The sequence below is a fragment of the Rhagoletis zephyria genome, unplaced genomic scaffold, assembly GCF_001687245.7.
Source record: "Rhagoletis zephyria isolate East Lansing unplaced genomic scaffold, Rhagoletis_zephyria_1.1 Rzeph_scaffold_00063, whole genome shotgun sequence".
Classification (NCBI taxonomy): domain Eukaryota; kingdom Metazoa; phylum Arthropoda; class Insecta; order Diptera; family Tephritidae; genus Rhagoletis; species Rhagoletis zephyria.
Window position 1 is genome coordinate 127,577 of NW_016157147.1, and position 18,627 is coordinate 146,203.

At 36.3% G+C, this 18,627-nt stretch overlaps 2 protein-coding genes across 2 annotated transcripts in view; one reads left to right on the forward strand and one right to left on the reverse strand.

Annotated features, from left to right (window-relative positions):
• The window catches only part of Actbeta (inhibin subunit beta), a 287,538-nt gene that overhangs the window by 76,399 nt on the left and 192,512 nt on the right, over nt 1–18,627 (forward strand). The gene's annotated exons all lie outside the window — the stretch shown is intronic.
• Nucleotides 11,911–12,785, reverse strand: LOC108370697 (putative nuclease HARBI1). Its single transcript, XM_017626080.1, has 2 exons — nt 12,252–12,785; nt 11,911–12,186 (listed from the first exon to the last, which is right to left on the reverse strand). Exons 1-2 carry the CDS (start codon nt 12,708–12,710, stop codon nt 12,013–12,015), a joined length of 633 nt encoding a protein of 210 aa, XP_017481569.1. The 5' UTR covers nt 12,711–12,785; the 3' UTR covers nt 11,911–12,012.

Below are 18,627 nucleotides of genomic sequence, written 5' to 3' on the forward strand. Positions count from 1 at the left end.
TAGAGCTCTAGATACCCGGGTATCGAGCAGTGCGAGTAGGTCGATACTCGCTCGAAACTCGTTCATTGCTCAACTGCTCAAATGTTTGTTAAAAATTTTCGAGTTTTTGAACAATTTTATAAACAAAAGAAAATTTGTAAATTGTATTTGTCAGCAGCTGCTTTCTAATTCATGTTAAATAAATAATATTATTAAATACCAATGTAACAATCTTTGCATTATATATCAATAATTTGAAAAATTTAAAAAGTTGCTACCAAAAATGTCAATATAATAAAAAAAAACATTGCTCAAATTACTCGAAAAAACTCGAATTGCTCGAGCTCATGCTCGAAAATTTTCGAGTAATGAGCATTGAACAAGTGTGCGAGTACTCGCTGCTCATATACCCGGGCTGTTTGAAAATGTGCGAACAAAATCGAGAGCTCTAGTAGAAATATCGATTATAAAAAGCAAGAAGAGAATCGGGCCTAGGTGGCTACCTTGAGTGACTCCTGAAGTAACATCAATGACGTCAGAGATAGTATTTTTAAACATTACCCTTTGTGATCTATCATAGAGGTATGAAGAGATCCAACGTAGAAAATTAGGTGGAAGACCAAGAAGATCAAGTTTGTAGATGAGCAACGAGTGGCACACTTTGTCAAATGCTTTACTGAAGTCTGTATATATAACATCAACAGTTTTGCTTTCACTAAATGCTTTTGAGATATATAGGATGTTAATTCAAGTAAATTTATAGAAGTTGATTTGCCCTTGCAAAATCCATGTTGACTATATGAAATGTTAAAAGAGATAGAATGCGTCAACTGATTTGTTATAATTGCTTCAAATAATTTAGGAATTGCAGAAAGCTTAGCTATTCCCCGGTAGTTCTCCACTGAAGATCTGCTACCGCTTTTATGTAACGGGGTTATGAACGATTCCTTCCATATAGTTGGAAAAACGCCCTCTTTAAGAGATAAATTAAATATCGCTGTTAACGGCTCATAGAGATAATCAGAACAATTTATAAGAATACAAGTAGGGATCTGGTCAGGACCATAACTGAAGGACTGCTTTAAGGATTTCAGATAAACTACTACATCATCGGGAGATATTACTGGGATATTTATTGAGTTCATTGGACGTAGTTTAAAAGGATAGTCAATGTTAGCATGTGAGTTAATGGAATAATTGGATTTAAAAAACTGAGCGAACATGTTAGAAATTGTTTGATTATCGCTAGAGACGGTATTTTGATACTTCATGGCGGAAGGAAACCCACGTACATTTCGCTTGAAGTTTACGAAGTCATAAAATGATTTGGGGTTATATATTATACGCCGTTTGATTTTACACAAGTAAGCTTTATAACAATTTTTGTTTAATTCAAACAACTTATGACGCAAAAGTTAGTATTTTACATAGTATGAGTGTAAACCGGTTTTTTTGTGTAATCTAAAATAACGCGACTTTCTGTTTTTCAAATTTCTCAGTTGTTTAGTGAACCATAACTGTGTTTGCTCTTCAGGAACATACATGCGTTTAGGCACATGCTTTTCAAATAATTTATGTAAAGTAAAGTTAAAAAGTGAAACGCTTTGTTCAATATTTTCTTTAAATGCAGGCCACGACAACTTAGACAGTTCTTTGCTAAGCATTTTAAAGTTGGCTTTCAAAAATCAAAGCGAATATTTGGTTCGTATGCTGGGGTACTGCAATTTTGACCATCACTTATAACTTCGTAAGATACCTCCATAGCAGGGTGATAGTCATCTTCGGGCAAAACTAGTGGATCACACTTATTTACAACGGACTTAGATGCATCATCAACATAAACAAGATCTAATACTTTACCAAACTTATTGTGAAGTACATTAACCTGAGTTAGGCAGAGTTCAGCCATCTCCTCTAAAAATACGTTGTTGCACGCACTAGACGCGAAAGGTACGATATCATTGTCAATGANGTCGAAGAATTCTATACATTTAATTTTAAAATTATTAAAAATTTTAATCAGACGCCGGTTTCTCTCTTTGCGCCAGGAAGCAAACTTTATACTTGCTTCGTTTAAGTGTGGTATTTAAAAAAAAAAATTACATATTTTTTCAAACTGTGGAAAAGTAAAAAGAGTATCTATTTAAATCTATGTCTTGTATGCAAAACTCTTTTACAAGTAAACTTAGAAAACAAGAATTATAAAGCTTAACTTACATGAGGCGATTTTCTAGGCGATTCAACATTGCTCAAAAAAATCGCTTGTGTAAATGGTGATCCAAAAATCGCTTGCCTCAAAGTAGACAGCAAGTCAACTTTTGCAGGCGATTATCGCCTGTCAAAAAATCGTCTCATCTAAAGGCAGCTTAAGTTATAGGCAAAAAACTATATTCAAATTTGCTCTTATTATACTGAAAGATATTTTCGAGATAACTAACAACACTCGACATGAAAAACGTCAGCCTTTTTTTAAATAATTTAAGCTCCAGCAAATTATCGCAACTGGTACATAACGACCCGGTGATATGCCCATAAAACGATTGATCTTTTTGTTGTATTAATTTCTTGGGCATATCAAACATTATCGGAAACGTGTTAACTATAATTAAATTATTTTCTTCTTACTTTTTCCAGTGCAGTTCAAGAAAGACCCAGCGTTATGTAAAAACCTTATGAAAATCCTAAAGTATTTTGTTTGAATTGAAAATTTAGTACACATTTTAATAAATCAAGATATTAGCGTACTGATTGAAGAAATGAATAAAATCAGTAAAAATCAGTACATAAATGATCAGAGTGTCCGTCCGTCCGTCCGGTTGTGTACACGATAACTGGAGTAAAAATTGAGATATGTTAACGAAACTTCGTTCGTGTACTTTCGGGTGTAGGACGGATGGTATTGAAAATCGTGGTGTTCAGAAATACGAAAACTGCGATATTTTAGTAACTACTAAGCTTATTCACTCAAAACTGATATTTACAATGATTTTTAGACGAAAAATAAGAATATTATAAATTTTTGGAAAATCGGCGTAGCCACGCCCACTTTTTATTACATATGCCCATCTTGGTAACCGCTCTACCAATTTTTCCCCACTTGGCACAGTTATTGGCTTTGGTACAACATACCAAATGGCAGCAAATTTTTAAAGTCGGACAATAACCACGCCCACATCCCACATAACGGTAATTAAGGGAAATACGAAATCGTCGATCAATCAGTAAATACGTTTATGATAAAATTTTGGAAAATGGGCGTGGTACCGCGCACTTATGATCACATATATGTATCTCGGTAACCGTTATAGTAATTTGTACCAAACTAAATACGGTTATTGTGCTTGCCACGTAGAAGCAAAACGTTGAAAATTATTGAAATCGGACTAAAATTACGGTTACTATAACGGTAAATTTCAGAAATGCATGCAACTTCGATATTTAGAAATTTAAGGACGCTAATTTACTAAAAATTTATACTTACAACAGTCCCTTGAAAAGAAGTAACATTATTTGGAATTTTGGAAAAGGGCGTGCTACATCCCACATATTACTATACTAGCAGACCCGGCGAACTTCGTCCCGCCCAAAATTTTAATTTTTTTATTGAAATTTTGTGGTCCAACATTGTCACCAACAATTCACGTTTAGGATTTTCATTGGCACATTCATCTGCTAAGATTATGGTTTGGTGGTCATTTGCCGCTTTAAATAACCTAAGGAAAGTGTTATGGGTCATTCCATTGAAAAGAGGAAAACGACATAAATTTCAATATGCCCTAATTGTCTCTATTTCAGTAGTAACCTCTTTTTGAATGACTACATTTCATTAACCTGTGGAAAGTATTACAAAAATCAAAGCAAGGTGTAATTTTTGTCTATGGAAACTTTTATTTCATGCATAATTACTTTACACCAGTCTCAAGAAGATGTCTCACCAGTCACAGCTTTAAATATTTTTTAATATTGCTATGAAGATTATATAAACCTCATTTTTATGAAACACTTAAGCGTATAGTTTATATTTTATAACACAAAAACGTCGTTTGTGAAGATTAAGTGTTTTGGTTAAAATTCATCTTTGAGTGCACAAGGGTAAAATATAGTTCTTTTCGGTGTCCCGCCAGTCACATTCATTCAAATGATAGTTACAGAAAACAAAGAAATCGTTTGGTATTTTTGTTAAAGCAATTTTATACATAAGTTATCATTCTATGTTAAAAAATATCTATCGCTGTTGTATAAGCTCCGACGACATAGTTAAAAATCATAATTGATCACATTCTGGAGTAAAATGTCCCACTAGTCACAATGAAATGGCCCTTATATCCATGAAGAAGTTCTTGAAATTCTCCAACTGTGCAGCATTTCATAGCACGGTTATTCGCGAAACGAAATAAATTTGAAGAATTTTGTCCTCTTCACTCCCTGGCGGCAACAATGAGCCGGTTCTATAGTGAATGTCCTAGAAGCTTTGCAGTATAGTGGGTGGCAATTTCAAAATGGGTGCGAATCATTGTTCTACAGAAATGCAATATACATATACTTATTTCAGACGAAATACCTTAAAAGCTTGAACGCATAAAATATTGGAAAATCACATCCATTGGGCCAATCGTAACGCAGGAGAGTTCGATATACTCCATGGCGTAACAGGTCCATTTAATCTGACCTTTACGGCACCAGCGCCACTTGGCAGCACGTTTTTGCAATAGTATTGCTCTTAACATTAGCAATACATATTCAAAATATTGGATCATAAATAAGATTTTTAGTAATAACTCAACTACAACGCCCACTGGAGGATTAAATTGTGAAATCAAACCATCCAGAGACCCACTCACACACAAACAATTTCGTTAAAATCCGTACAACTATTTAGGGGATTTCACTCACAAACACACCTACAGAAGAATAACAAATACATTCAAAGATAGCTAAAAGTCGGCACGTGTGTAGGCCTCACGCCCCCTTTTCAAATAGCCCCAATTTTCTCCATGAGTATGGGCTTGATTTCATATACATACATATCTCCACACGAAGTTCCAGTACTGTATCTTGAATACTTTCAGAGATATGCAGTATAAAAATTCGGTTTGTATGGGAGGTGCACCCGCCCCCTTTCCAATAGCTCCCATTTTTCTTCATGAGTATGCGGTTGATTTCATATATCTCATACTAAGTTCCAATACTCTACCATGGACTTTTCCAGAGATACGTATGTAGTATGAAAAATTTGGTTTGTATTGGAGGCGCCAAGCCCCCTTTTCCAATAGCTCCAATTTTTCTCCAACAGTATGCGATTGATTTCGTATATCTCCGTACCAAGTTCCAGAACACTACCATGAACACTTCCAGAGATATTGAGTATGAAAATATTCGGTTTGTATTGGAGGTGCCACGCCTAAAACCGTCCTTGGGACACGTGCGGCAGGTGTCTGAAGTTTAAAAAAAAATTGGTTCAGCCGCTCTCGAGCTTTGCGAACACTAAAAAAACGGCTTTCAAAACATTTATTAGTATAGCTATATTATATATTATTATTATATTTTGGCTGTATCCGTTGTTTCTGATCGTCGCAAAAAAAACTTGCCTAGTGACGAATTCGCCCCTTGATATGGTGGTTGCTTTGTATGAAAATTGGAAAACAGGCTTATAGGATGCCTATCCAGGCAAAAAGCTACCTAAGTACAAAATTTGAATCAAATCGTAACATAGATATGATTTTTCCCTGGTCCACTTCGCGGAAAAAAGGAACATATATGCTAATCCAGGCAAAAATCTACCTGCGTACCAAATTTTAAGCAAATCGGACCATAATAAGATTTTTTCGAATAGATCTGTCCTTGTTCCACCTATCGGAAAAGCCGTTCCTGAGATTACCTGTTACAAAAAAAGGGACTTCTCTTTATATAATTAGTATAGATATAGATAAGTTTATCTCATTATGTCTAACTGAACGTTCTATCGAAGATGTTTAAAATAATGGTAAAACCTCCCCTGCTTACCATGTAGTGGTAGTTTTCGGAAAGGTGAAAAAACTATATTTAATATTTGCGCCGGGTATTTAATGCTCGGCTCCGGCCGAACTTAGACTTTCTTACTTGTTTACTCTTTGTTTTATTTTAAATAACGCTGTAATAAAAAATTTTGTTTTTTTATTCTAAAAATAAAATTGTATCCTCGGCTTCGATGCTTCAGAAATGTCGTGTAAATATGTATATGTACATATATCTCGGTAACCAATTTAACAATTTTTACCCAACTCGGTACGATTATTGTACTTGATGCAGAAACCTAAGATTTTAAAAATGTTTGAAGTCGGACTAAAATTACGCCCGTTTTCACATAACGGTAAATTTCAGTTAAATGAAATTTCGATATTTCGTAATTAAAGGACGCTAATTTATTCGGATGATACACATAACACATAAAAAGGACATGATTATTATGAAATTTTGGGAAATGAGCGTGGCACCACCCACTTATGACTATATACATAAGTGTATCTCGGTAACCGCTTCATTGATTTTTGTTTCATTCACTCAAACTGAGCATATCATCGAAAATATTTGAAATAGGGGTGGAAGAACTATATTTAATACGTGCGCCTGGTATTTAACGTTCGGCTTCGTCTGAACTTGGACTTATTTACTTGTTTTTCTTTGACTTTAGCAGAAGTTAACCACCCGAAGTGTAAAAGTCACTTGCACCAAGGAATTTATACGACATTTGGATTGTTGTTAGTATCAATTTTGGGTAAAATTAGCGTCCTTAAATTTCGAAATATCGAAGCTTCAAGCATTTCTGAAATTTACCGTTATAGAAAAGTGCAGACCATGATCAACAGATTGTTCATAGCGCGGAGCGGAAACTAGAGATTTCCGCCTGCCACACACAAAAGTAGACTGAAGACAAAGTAATGTCTTCGGGAACATGGACCGGAAACCCCGACCTTTCCGACCATGATCAACAGCCTGTCCGCAGCGCGGAGCCGAAACTAGTCTTTCCGCCCGCCGCACACAAAAGTAGACTGAAGACTAGGCCTCGCCAGCTACCAAACCTGCTATTTTATATTATTATTATTATTATTATTTTTACAAATTAATATGTATAATTAGTCTACTCTGTAATATATCACACATACTTAAATATCTAAATGTTCTATTCTCATTCGTCTGTAAGAAAACATTTTTCTGTAGACCAAATAAATAAATAAATAAAATAGATTTTGGGGATAATGTATTTGGGGATTTTTTTGAAACTGGGGATTTTGTATTTGGGGATTCTGTTTTCGGGGATTTCGTGGCTCTCCCCAGTTGTACACATTTTTAAACTACTAAGGGCTATATTACAGCGGCTCCGCTGGCTTGGTCATGTCGTTCGAATGGACACCGACGCTCCAGCTCTGAAAGTATTCAACTCGGAACCCGCTGGTGGTAGCAGAGGAAGAGGGAGGCCCCCACTGCGATGGAAAGATCAGGTGGAGAAGGACTTGGCTTCACTTGGCGTTTCCAATTGGCGTCAGTTGGCACAGAGGAGAAACGACTGGCGTGCTTTGCTAAACTCGGCCAAAATCGCTTAGGCGGTTACAGCGCCAAAAAAGAAGAAGAAGAGAAGGGCTATATTAGTAATGCAGATATAATTTTTTTAATTTGGAAACTTATATGAACCTAAAGAATCTTTTAATTCAAAAACGTTTTTCCTACAATTTTCTGGATCTAATGAAGAATCAATATGAATATTCTTATGACCGAACAATGCGTGTTCTCTCCATTCGTTATCAAGATTTTGCAAGTTCAAAGTATGTTGAAAATATAACGATGGAATTAAAAAAATTATTGATAACATTTTGAATATTTAGCATCAAATGCAGATGTGCTTAAGAGTGAAAAATACCACAGAAGCAGCTTAACAAACCAAGCGAAATATCCCTTTGCTTGAAGCTATTTATGTTGTGTATAGAAGTGCTTGAAGGTGTGCCAAGCCATTTGAGGGAAATGTGAACAAAAATTAAAATTTTTTGATTGTATGGCCGCCATGTTGACGTTTGATCAAACCGCTTACGTTGTGTATGGTGAAATCGCCTCATTCGCAACGGAATTTTCACCGAATGAGGACGCAAGAAAAAAATCTAAACCAAACTTTTTTATTATTACCTTCCTTTTGTTAGCTCGGGATGTAACTATGTAATATTGATGCGCCTAAAAGATGCAGCGATTTCTATTCTCAAGTTACATACCTGATGACAGTACGAATGGCAATTATAATAGGGAGGTTTTAGTTTTTTAAACTATAATTTTATTGCATTGTGAACCGAAAGAAAATCAAAATTCTTTGCTTGAACGAGTCATGTTTGCATGGTGTATGGCGAAATCGGAAAATTAGGTTCGAATAGTGTTTGACAAGCCGATCGTGAGGTGTATTTCCCCTTTTTATAAAACTTCGGAAAGCTTTTTGTTAAAAAATTTGCAGGGCGATTTTACAACTCTGTTGTGTAAAACATGGATGCATTTGTTATCTGCAATATATCGAGAGAAAATTTCTCAAAAATTCCTCAAAATAAAAATCCTCAGAAAACACTGCACTGGTAGTGCACATGGTAGTGCAGAGTCGAACCAGTCGGAAGCATAATAGCGAGAAACTACGAAAGAGGGTGCCCATAATTCACGCAAGTGACTACTTTAGTAACTCCCGGTAGTTCAGAGAGAGCCGGTGGTGACTATCGCCTAGGATAGGGATGCCCAAATCTACACATATGTGTCGCGGGCGACTGCGCGTGCAAAGCTTTGCACAGCGGTGCTGGGCAAGCGAGGAGCAAAAAGTTATCGGAAGGGGAAAACGAAGTCAACAGAATAGTGAGATTGTATGTGTGACAGTGATGTAAAATGAGTGTTTTTGAGTATTAAGTAATGAGTATTTTTTTTACATTTAATCGTATGTGCTTAAACTGATAAATGATATAAACATAGAAACGCAAGCAGAAGAATCTCGCTTCCACATTCTGCATATGCGCTTAACATTTTTGCTTAAACAAATTTGTCAAAATTTCATCTCTAAAGCAAATATTAAATATCATTTAATATATACTTTAGATTTAAATAACCATTTTTAGTGGTGGGCGAGTCCGAGTTGTTTAAATGATCGAGATAGTACATTCAATTCGTGTTGATTTTTGAGAACTTTTTTCGTTGAAGGTGTTGCACTTTTTTTCCGTACTGAAATTTGTGTACATCATTTATCATTGTCTAAGAAAAACTATAAAATAAAGTTTAATTTAAAATATTGGAATAAAAAACAGCAACGCTACACGCGCATTCATCCATATAACATAAAATGCGAACGTTCGTTATATGAAAGAAAGTGCGCAACACCGCAAACAGAAAAATTCAAAAAATCAATGGTATTTTCTAGACACTTCAAACTTGCACCTTATTATACTAGAATGAATGGACTACAAAATTGTTAAACCAAAACATGTCTACAAATTCTGAACAAAAACTGAAAATTTGATGAAACTTTGTTGATTTTTTCATTCTTTCACGTTTCGACTTATTTGCAAGGGTTTTGTTTGATAATGAGCTACAATTTTATAAAAAAAATAATTAAAATTATTTGAAAAAATAAAATAAATACCGGGTGACCGTGTAATTTTGTCAAAGATTGATGATAAAACATTAATACACTATATAGGTCAGTTCATATTAATGAACACAAAATGAGATCACTATAGATAAAATGGAAATCCTCAAGGGAAATTTATAATTTCAACGCATGGAATTTACATATATTTTCTTACTTTCAACCCCCGAATTGCTCAATTACTTCTATTTCGGCAGGATCGCCATGCATTTCCAAAGATTTTTTCAAAATAAATAGCGATGAGGGATACTTCACCCGCCGGTGATAAGAAATCGCAATCACCATAACGCACATCACTAATATTACTGTTCACAATCACGTTTACATTCAAAATTACAATTCATATTTTCGTTTGTACTTAAAATCGGCAAATTGTACTTTTGTACATTTTAAAATTAATTGTACTGAAAAAAGTACAATTGTACTTAAAATATCAACACTGTTTCACTGGCGCTGTACTTGCTGCAGCGATGCCAGATTTGAGCGTACCCAATTTTTTACCGATAATAACTCATGCGAGGGATTAGGAAGTATACATATCTGTATTCGTATAGAATAGTAGCTTATGGCGGAAGACTGGCTTTAGTATAATGAACCATTCGCAGCATACGATGGCGAAAGACTCACTGGCGCCGAGTCGTTGAAGAACTCTTGGAAAATAAACGTAAAAGACGGTAATGTAAATGCTAGCAAGTCAATATTCGTATAAAGGTTCATAAAAAAATTCCTTGTGGTTTAAAGAATTAGGAAATGGTACATTTTACTAAAGCCAGCCTCCCGACATAAGCTACTATTTCATACGAACACAAATATATTCGTCCACAAATAATCGGCCCTATTCCCGTTGGCGTTGTCGTTTTAAAACGAAATAAAAACGACAAGTTGGCATCACCGTTGGCGTTATCGAAGTTTATCGGAAATATATCGGTATTCTCCATTTTGAAACGAGATAGGAACGCCATAGAAACATTCGTCTACTGTCGTCCGCATTTTTTAGAACGAAAGCGAAAGGATTGCGATTTTAATAAAGTTAAAATGAAAATTACTACCGTGCAGCAATTTGAGGTTTTAGTTTCCGAAATGGAAAAGAATCCCGCGTACGCCAAAGGTTTTAGGAAGGGCACAAAACCTCTTAACTTCAACAGTTTTTGGAACGTGGTTGCGGAAAAAGTAAATCCTTTTGGACCTCCAGTTCGTGATGGAGAAGGTTGGCATAAAGTAAGTAAAATTATGTTAACAGTAAATATTACTTAAAACTAACGATTCTACAATTCTACTAAAGGTATGGAAGGACTTGAAATTCAAGGTAAAGAAAAAACTGGTCAACAACAAAACCGAAGCGAGAGCAACAGGAGGAGGAGCCAATAGACAAATGCAACTGTCTCCACTGGAAGAAGCGGTGGCAAATTTGTTGCAGTTTGAGCAGCTAATAAACCCCAAAGGGAGTGAGTTGGGTTTGGTTGAAGAAACCGAAATTGATGAGTTGCTTAACCTTGATGAAACGACTGCGAGTTCTCAAGTACAGGCAAATGCAGAAAACGCCGAAGAATACGTCATCGAAGAATATGTGGAAGATGAAACACCCACAGTTTCAACAAGAGTGCGGTCCTCAAGAAGCACAAAACCTGCAGAAAAAGAAAGAATTGAGCTGTTGAGGAAGCAGACCGAAATACGGGAAGTGCAGTGCGACCATTTACAGTCCATTAAGGGATACATGAAAGATGTTTCCAGATACCAAAGAAAAAGGCATGAGATAGAAGAAGAACGCCTAAAAATTTACAAAAGGAAAGTGCGTAAAGAAGAAGAGCTTTTGGAGCTGGATGCTGCAATAAAAAGAAAGAAGCTTGAGTTATTGGAGAAACAATTAAGTTCCAATATCTAATTTATTTCATTTGAATTTTTATTTATTTTTTATGAAGTGTTTTTTCTTTTTTTACTTTAAGTATGTATTAAAAAATATAACTTAAAAAAAAAATTAAAAAATATAACTTATAAAGACAAATTGCTTTTAATCACATCTCTTATTCTGGAAGCCTCTGAGCTACTGCCTGCCTCATTTTCATTAATAATGGCAGAATTTTCTGCTTCTTCGAAAGGCGTTTGTAGATCATCTTCAGGAAAGTAAGTATTGTAGTGAAGACAAATATTGTGGAGAGCAGCACAAGCGTTTACGATTTTAGTAATTTTTTGGGGATCATAGTGTAACTCGCGCGCTCCAAGAAAGCAGCGAAATCGCGATTTCAGTACTCCAATCACTCGCTCAACAATATTTCTGGCTTTGGAATGAACGGAATTGTAGCGGCTTTCCGCACTGTGTTCAGTCGCTGATCTATAAGGTGTCATTAGAAATGGTTCTAATGGGTAACCCGCATCGCCTAAAAACTTGTATGTAAAACTCATTTCAATATTAATTGTAATTTCATACCAAGAATCCACGAATTACGTTCACCAGCTTCATATTTTTCCTCTAAAAACCTTCTTACTCGGCTGGTATTCCAAATTAAGGAATCGTGTCCAGAGCCTGGATGTCTGGCGTCTACGTATCTTATACGCATTTTATGATCGCAGATCTAATACAAAAAAGAATAAATAGTTAGTAATCACTTCCATAAATTACATTCATTCAAGTATTTACAATCATTGCATTTACGCTAAAGAAACCTTTTCTGTTGTAGTACAAATGTTGAGAGCTTTTGCAGGGACCAATTATTTTAATATGCGTTCCGTCTACACAGCCAATGATTCCAGGAAAACCAGTTCGTTCAAAAAAACTTCGCTTGCACTCCATCTCCTCATCTTCCGACATTTGGAACGTAACCCAGTTTTTGCAAATTGTAGTTTCCATCGCGTCTAACACCTCGGATAAAATTTTGCTTACCGTGGGTTGGGCCAACGACAAATTAAAGTCATTTCCAACGCTAAGCTGATATGACCCTTGCGCAAAAAAACGCAAAGCAGTTGCCAGTTTTATTGTTGGCGTAATAGCAGACTTTCGCGTGTTGCGTTTTAGTTTCGGGCGGATTTGCTCTAGGACGTATTGAAACGCAGCTTTGTTCAGTCTAAAGGTGTTCACAAATCTAAAAAATATGCACATATGTACATGTACGTATATATATAAATAATTTACTCAAATACATTTTCTTACATTGTATCTGGAAGTGTTAGTACATTTATGCTATGCCGTAATCTCCTGCGATGTTTATTTATGTTGTTCATTTCATTGTCCTCACTTGAACTTGAAAAATAAAATTCCGTACTCGCCATTCTTTTGTTTTTCGTTAGTATAACAAAATTCAAAATTCAGTGACAAAAGTAACAACGCAAAACATTGCAGCGCTACCATACTTTATTAATTTTAATTTTTTGTTTTCGATAACTTTTCTCCGTCGTTTCAATATACTTCAAGAATGCGAATTTAGGAACGAAGCGACGATAAAAACGACAACGACATAGAAACGATTATTATAACGACAACGCCAACGGGAATAGGGCCGAATGTTGATTATTTTAATTAAGTCCTAAGATAAGTTTGTAAATCTTATCAGTATTCTATGTAAGAACCAAAAATCAATACCCTCGCCAATTTGAACTTTTGCTTTAAAAGAAAAATAGATATACATAGCGCATTTACTCAATACTTGGTCTGGCATCACTGTTTGAGCATTGATGTGATCAGCTCACTGTTGCCAAGGTCGTGCATTTTGCACTAAATTTAGTGCTTTTGGGAAACCAAAAAGCCAAAATAATTGGAATTCAATGCTTGGTGCGGTATTTAGTGATGCTTTTTTAATTTAAGCACACCGAATGCATAGGTACATATGTATGTATGTATCACAGCGCACGGCAGTGCGCGCGAGTGACGAAAGCGGCAACAGTAGCATGCTGAAATGACTCGCTTATATATACAAGAGACTTGGGAGTTTTTATCCAGACGTCCAATCGACATGTGTTATACCGTTGGAAAGGTCTTGCAGAGTGTGTCCAGAAAATATATTCAAGCTTCGTAAACGATTAACCGGATTCTCAAAAATTAGGCTAAAGTGTTGCGAAACAAAAAACGTGTTTTTGCTTTTGCTGGTTTAAGGGGGCATGTGGGCACACCCAACATATCTAGTGTTATTCTATAGGCCAATGTACTGTCAAAAAGGAGGGTAAATATATATACTGATAGCCAGGCGGCAATCAGGGCGCTGGGATCGCTAATGGTGTGCTCAAAACTGGTTGGGGAATGCCTGACCTCTCTCTCAACTGCCTCGGAGTACTTCCAGATCAAGCTAATTTGGGTCCCGGGGCACAGTGATATCGCGGGAAATTGCAGGGCTGATGAACTGGCCAGGCAAGGCACCCTTGAGGCCATCACCTCGGACAGGGAGGGCATTGGAGTTCCGTTGGCAACCTGCGGCCTGCTTTTGGACAGATGGGCTCATGGTCGGCTCAGCGAGCGCTGGGAAAAAACCCCGACTTGCAGAGTTGCAAGGTCCTTCTGGCCGGTTGTGGACCGCGGGCGGTCAAGGGAACTGCTGCAGCTGGCTAAGCGTCAGCTCTCGATTTTCACAGGGGTACTGACCGGACACTGTCCAATGGGAACCCACGCGGTGCGACTCAATATCGTCACGGATCCCTACTGCGCCAGTTGCCTGGAAGACGAGGTGGAATCATCTCAGCACTTCCTACTCAACTGCCCGGCATTCGCTAGATTACGGTTTAAGCATCTCGGTGCGCATTTCATCGACACTCCCGAGGGACTCTCCGGAGTGGACATCAGCTGTTTGAAGAACTTCATTATGAGCACCCAGCGCTTCTCGTAATTTTTACGCAGTTACCGTTCCTATGTAATGTGGTATCACAATGGACAATCAAATGTCTAAGTGAGTCCCCTTTGCGGGTCTGCCACCTTAACCTAACCTAACCTATAGGCCAATACCTTTCAAACGATAGCTTATATATTAAGTTCCGGCCACTACTTCGAAGATATAGAGGTAAATGTGTTTTTGTTCGTGTCTCCACTACGAGATGCTTTGATATGTATGTGGCGTCTGTACGTACCATCAAATAATTTTTTTCAAACTTTCAGGAATTAAAGTACATAAAAAACTACGAAGGTTTTGTTCCAGGATGTTTTGATTCGTATGCCTGTGTGGTCGTGGCTGCTGCCTGTAATTCGAAAAAAGGCAATTTTTTAAACTACCACTGAGGCCGCACTACTCAGTCCATGCCATTGATCTGGATATCAGTAGAAGGGTCTTCAAACAAGCTATCTAACGCTATCTTTTGTGATTATAAAATATAAATATGCCTTAACGTTATCGCCTCAAAACTAAAAGTCGGGCTACTGAAAATAGAGATTTCGGGCATTTTCTCAAAACCTGGTCAGTCGATTTTATTCTAAGTTTCCACAAGTCTAGCCCAAAATCTTAGCTTTCATCTGGTGTATAGCTTATATCTGGGAAAACTCTTGTTGTGGAGATATTGCTATTCAAATTGAAAAAATGTCGCTCCAAAAAGGGTCAAATGGTTAAAAATTAACCTATCCGTCTAACTTGGTTACTTTAAGATATAAAAATAACATACCCAGTTCCCCGAAAAAAATCGCCCATTCCCCGATTGCCACTTAAACCGAAATTCCCTGCAAATCGGGGAATTTCCCGCGAGTTGACAAGTTGAAGGATGCAGCTGTGCTAATCACTTCGTACATGTCTTGGAATCCACAATTTGTGTGTATTTTAGAGTTTTTTTCAGTCACATGCCGAAATTGTAACATTCTTCCCTATTTTAATTGCAGGTATGTACACAGTATTTAACTATGCTACATGGGTTTATCACCCGCACTTAACCTACCTGATATTTACCTATAGTTGTACATAAATATGTATGTATGAATGCATTTAGTTCACCCAATGTGCCGCTAATACTTACATACATATGTATAAATTGCCACTGAGCAAAACTACTTGAGAAAAAATCATTGGTTTAATAGCACGAGTGCAACACCGTACACGTGATAGAAGTAAAACTTCTAAAAAAAAAAAGCACATGTGTGTGCCCCACACCCAGTAGAAATCTTAACAACAATTAGACTACGAGGCAATCAGACGAATACAGTTGTTTATTGTATACAAAGTTGGTACCAAGTTGATAAGTTTTTATCATTTCCCTTTTTTTTAATATTGTCGAATACATATCATCCTTGATATCATCATATCCTTGATCATCCTTTTTCGCTTTATTCGGTATTCGAAAAACTATGTGTTTCAATGGACACATCGATTTGAATACATAATTTAGATTTAGAGAATATTTTTAGCAATTTATTTGAGAAAAATAAAACATTTAGTTTATTGTTTGTATTTTCGTCGATTTTTGATTTGCTACCTCAAAATAATTGATATCAAATAAAACACCTCTTTGAGATAAAATTTTCGAGTGACGAAAGCTGAACTAGAAACACAAAATTTATGATATCAATTTCGGGACGAAAATTATACGCATTTTTTAACTGCCTTTCAAACGTACGGAAAATCTTTTTTTATTTATTCGGAACGTTGCGAATTTCCGTTTACTGCTAGAAAACAGAACTTTTGCAACGATTCGTATGAATAAAAAAAGATTTTCCGTACGTTTGAAAGGCAGTTAAAAAATGCGTATAATTTTCGTCCCGAAATTGATATCATAAATTTTGTGTTTCTAGTTCAGCTTTCGTCACTTGAAAATTTTACCTCAAAGAGGTGTTTTATTTGATACACTATACACTAATATTCCACATTTAGTTGGAATTCATTTACTGAATAAATCGTGAGGAATAGGTAAATTAAATATGTTTTGCGTTGTTATAAATGTATTGAAATTAATTTATTAATAAAAACGTGAGCAAATGGATATGTATATACACTTTTTACTGAATCAAAAAAATTATTAAACATGATAATAAAAACTTGGCGCTTTTGTTTTGGAAAAATTTGTATTTTTCTAGTGGCCTGATGCCACTGGCTCAGTTGCCGCAAAAGTACACATACATACATATATGTAATACTTCTATATTGGTAGTAAGCTAACATCTCAAATATGTATACGATGCCATCTCCGTACAGCTCACTTCACCTCGCCTAGCACGCTCGCGTGCGCGCAGTTTGCCCGCGACGTCGACTGCGTGCACCTCTGCTGTGCATCCCTAGCCTAGGACATTGGCTTGTAAAAGTAATCGCTGAAATACACTGCAAGTAGTCGGTCAGTAATTGACGGAGTTTACCAGGTAGTTAGAGATTTATCAGTCCTGTAGTCGCTCCCCCGTACTGCAGGGTTGCTTTCATACGCTCACTATTTTTTTACCAAAACACCCACACTTTGCAAATTGCCTATCAGCTTGAAAGCACTTTTTCTTTTAAGACGATAGGGAATTTTTCGTTCAATGTCAACTACTGATCGATCATAGCTTTGGGAAGTGAGTTTTTGTTTGCATGAAATTGTGTGTTTAATAATATATGGAATAAACAAAGAAAACTCATGTGTGTGAGCGAAGTGAAAGTAATTTTTTGGACGTATAACAGAAAATTAAGCAAGCATATTTTAATGCTCAATTTGGTTGAATTTTGAAAAAATTTTGCCTACCAAAAGCTTCGCCAAAGGAACAAACAATCAAAGGAAAATGAAGCTACCAATTTTGGTCCAATTGGACCAAAACGGCAACGCTGATGGTAACTCTTGAACCCCCTCTTTATGCCGAGAGCTCCAACAGCTTTCTGTGTGAGACAACTCCAGGGGAGTTGTGATGTATCAAGGAGGATTGTTGAGCATGATTTGGGGTGCCAGCAATTAAATACTTTCGTAGGTTTTGCTCTGCGGCAGTTGAGAATTGCATGCGCATAAATAATTTCCAATATGAAATTTTTGCACACACGTCGATTTTAGATCGTAAACGATCTGGTAAACTTACGAACCAAGAAATGCAACCTTGCAGAGTGCCAGCCGATTTGTTTACAATTTAATTTTTCATTTCTGTGCTAACGAAGTACGTCCTGAAGCCTTTTTATCTAATTAAACGTTCAACGAAATGAATGAGGTAAGAACTAACCTTGATGAATGTTTTGTTTATGCATTTCACGGCAAATAACTTTCTATTTTAGCTTTTGCAATCACAGAAGGAAAGGAAGAGAGACAATCCGGTCCATCGCTGGACTGACTTGGAAACGTCGGAGCTTGTGCAAGCCGTATCTGATCTTGTCAAAGAAAATCCGGAATCATTTGAGGTAAAATAAATAAATATTTTTATAAAAGTAAAAACAGAAGAAGAAGGAGAAGTGGGTAATCGTTCAGTGGTCGTCCAATCAATTCCATGGTTTACCAAAAAGAACAAAATGCGACATTTGAAGTCAACATAAATGCCCGCTGCAGCATGGAATGCCAAAACAGGTGCTGGACTGTTAGAAACCGGCGATGAGGCTAGTGTCTCTTCATAACCACAAACCACAAATGAGGTTGAGGATTTGTATGAAGTCACTATTGATTCAGATTGCAATTACGAGGAGTTAAATCATACGCTTTCATCTGAATGGGAATAAACACTACAGTTGATTCTACCTGTATAGATGAACCATCGACTACCAGACAGATGAGCCCTTCTGAGCCTTCAGCATCACGGAGCGGACTTGAGTTTACCAATTTTAAAGCAAGTAAATCAAAAAAAAAGGTGCATGTGTTAACTCAATGGATCATTTGATTTCTATTCAAGAGAAAAAGTTAAAGCTAGAAGAAAAAAAAAATTTGAATTAGAAAAAGAGAAAGAATGCAACAATTTTGAGTTAAAGAAAATAGAGCTAGAAAATCAATTACAGCTTAAAAAACTAGAACTTCAAATGGAAAAAGAGGAGAAAATGCAATTAGAAAAACTGAAACTAGAAAGCCAAGAAAGAATTAAAAAGTACGAAATCGAACTAAATAATATGTATAAGCAGTGTTTACGTTCACCATTACTACAAGTACCTCACTACTAACAGTTCAAATTAAAGTGTTATGTT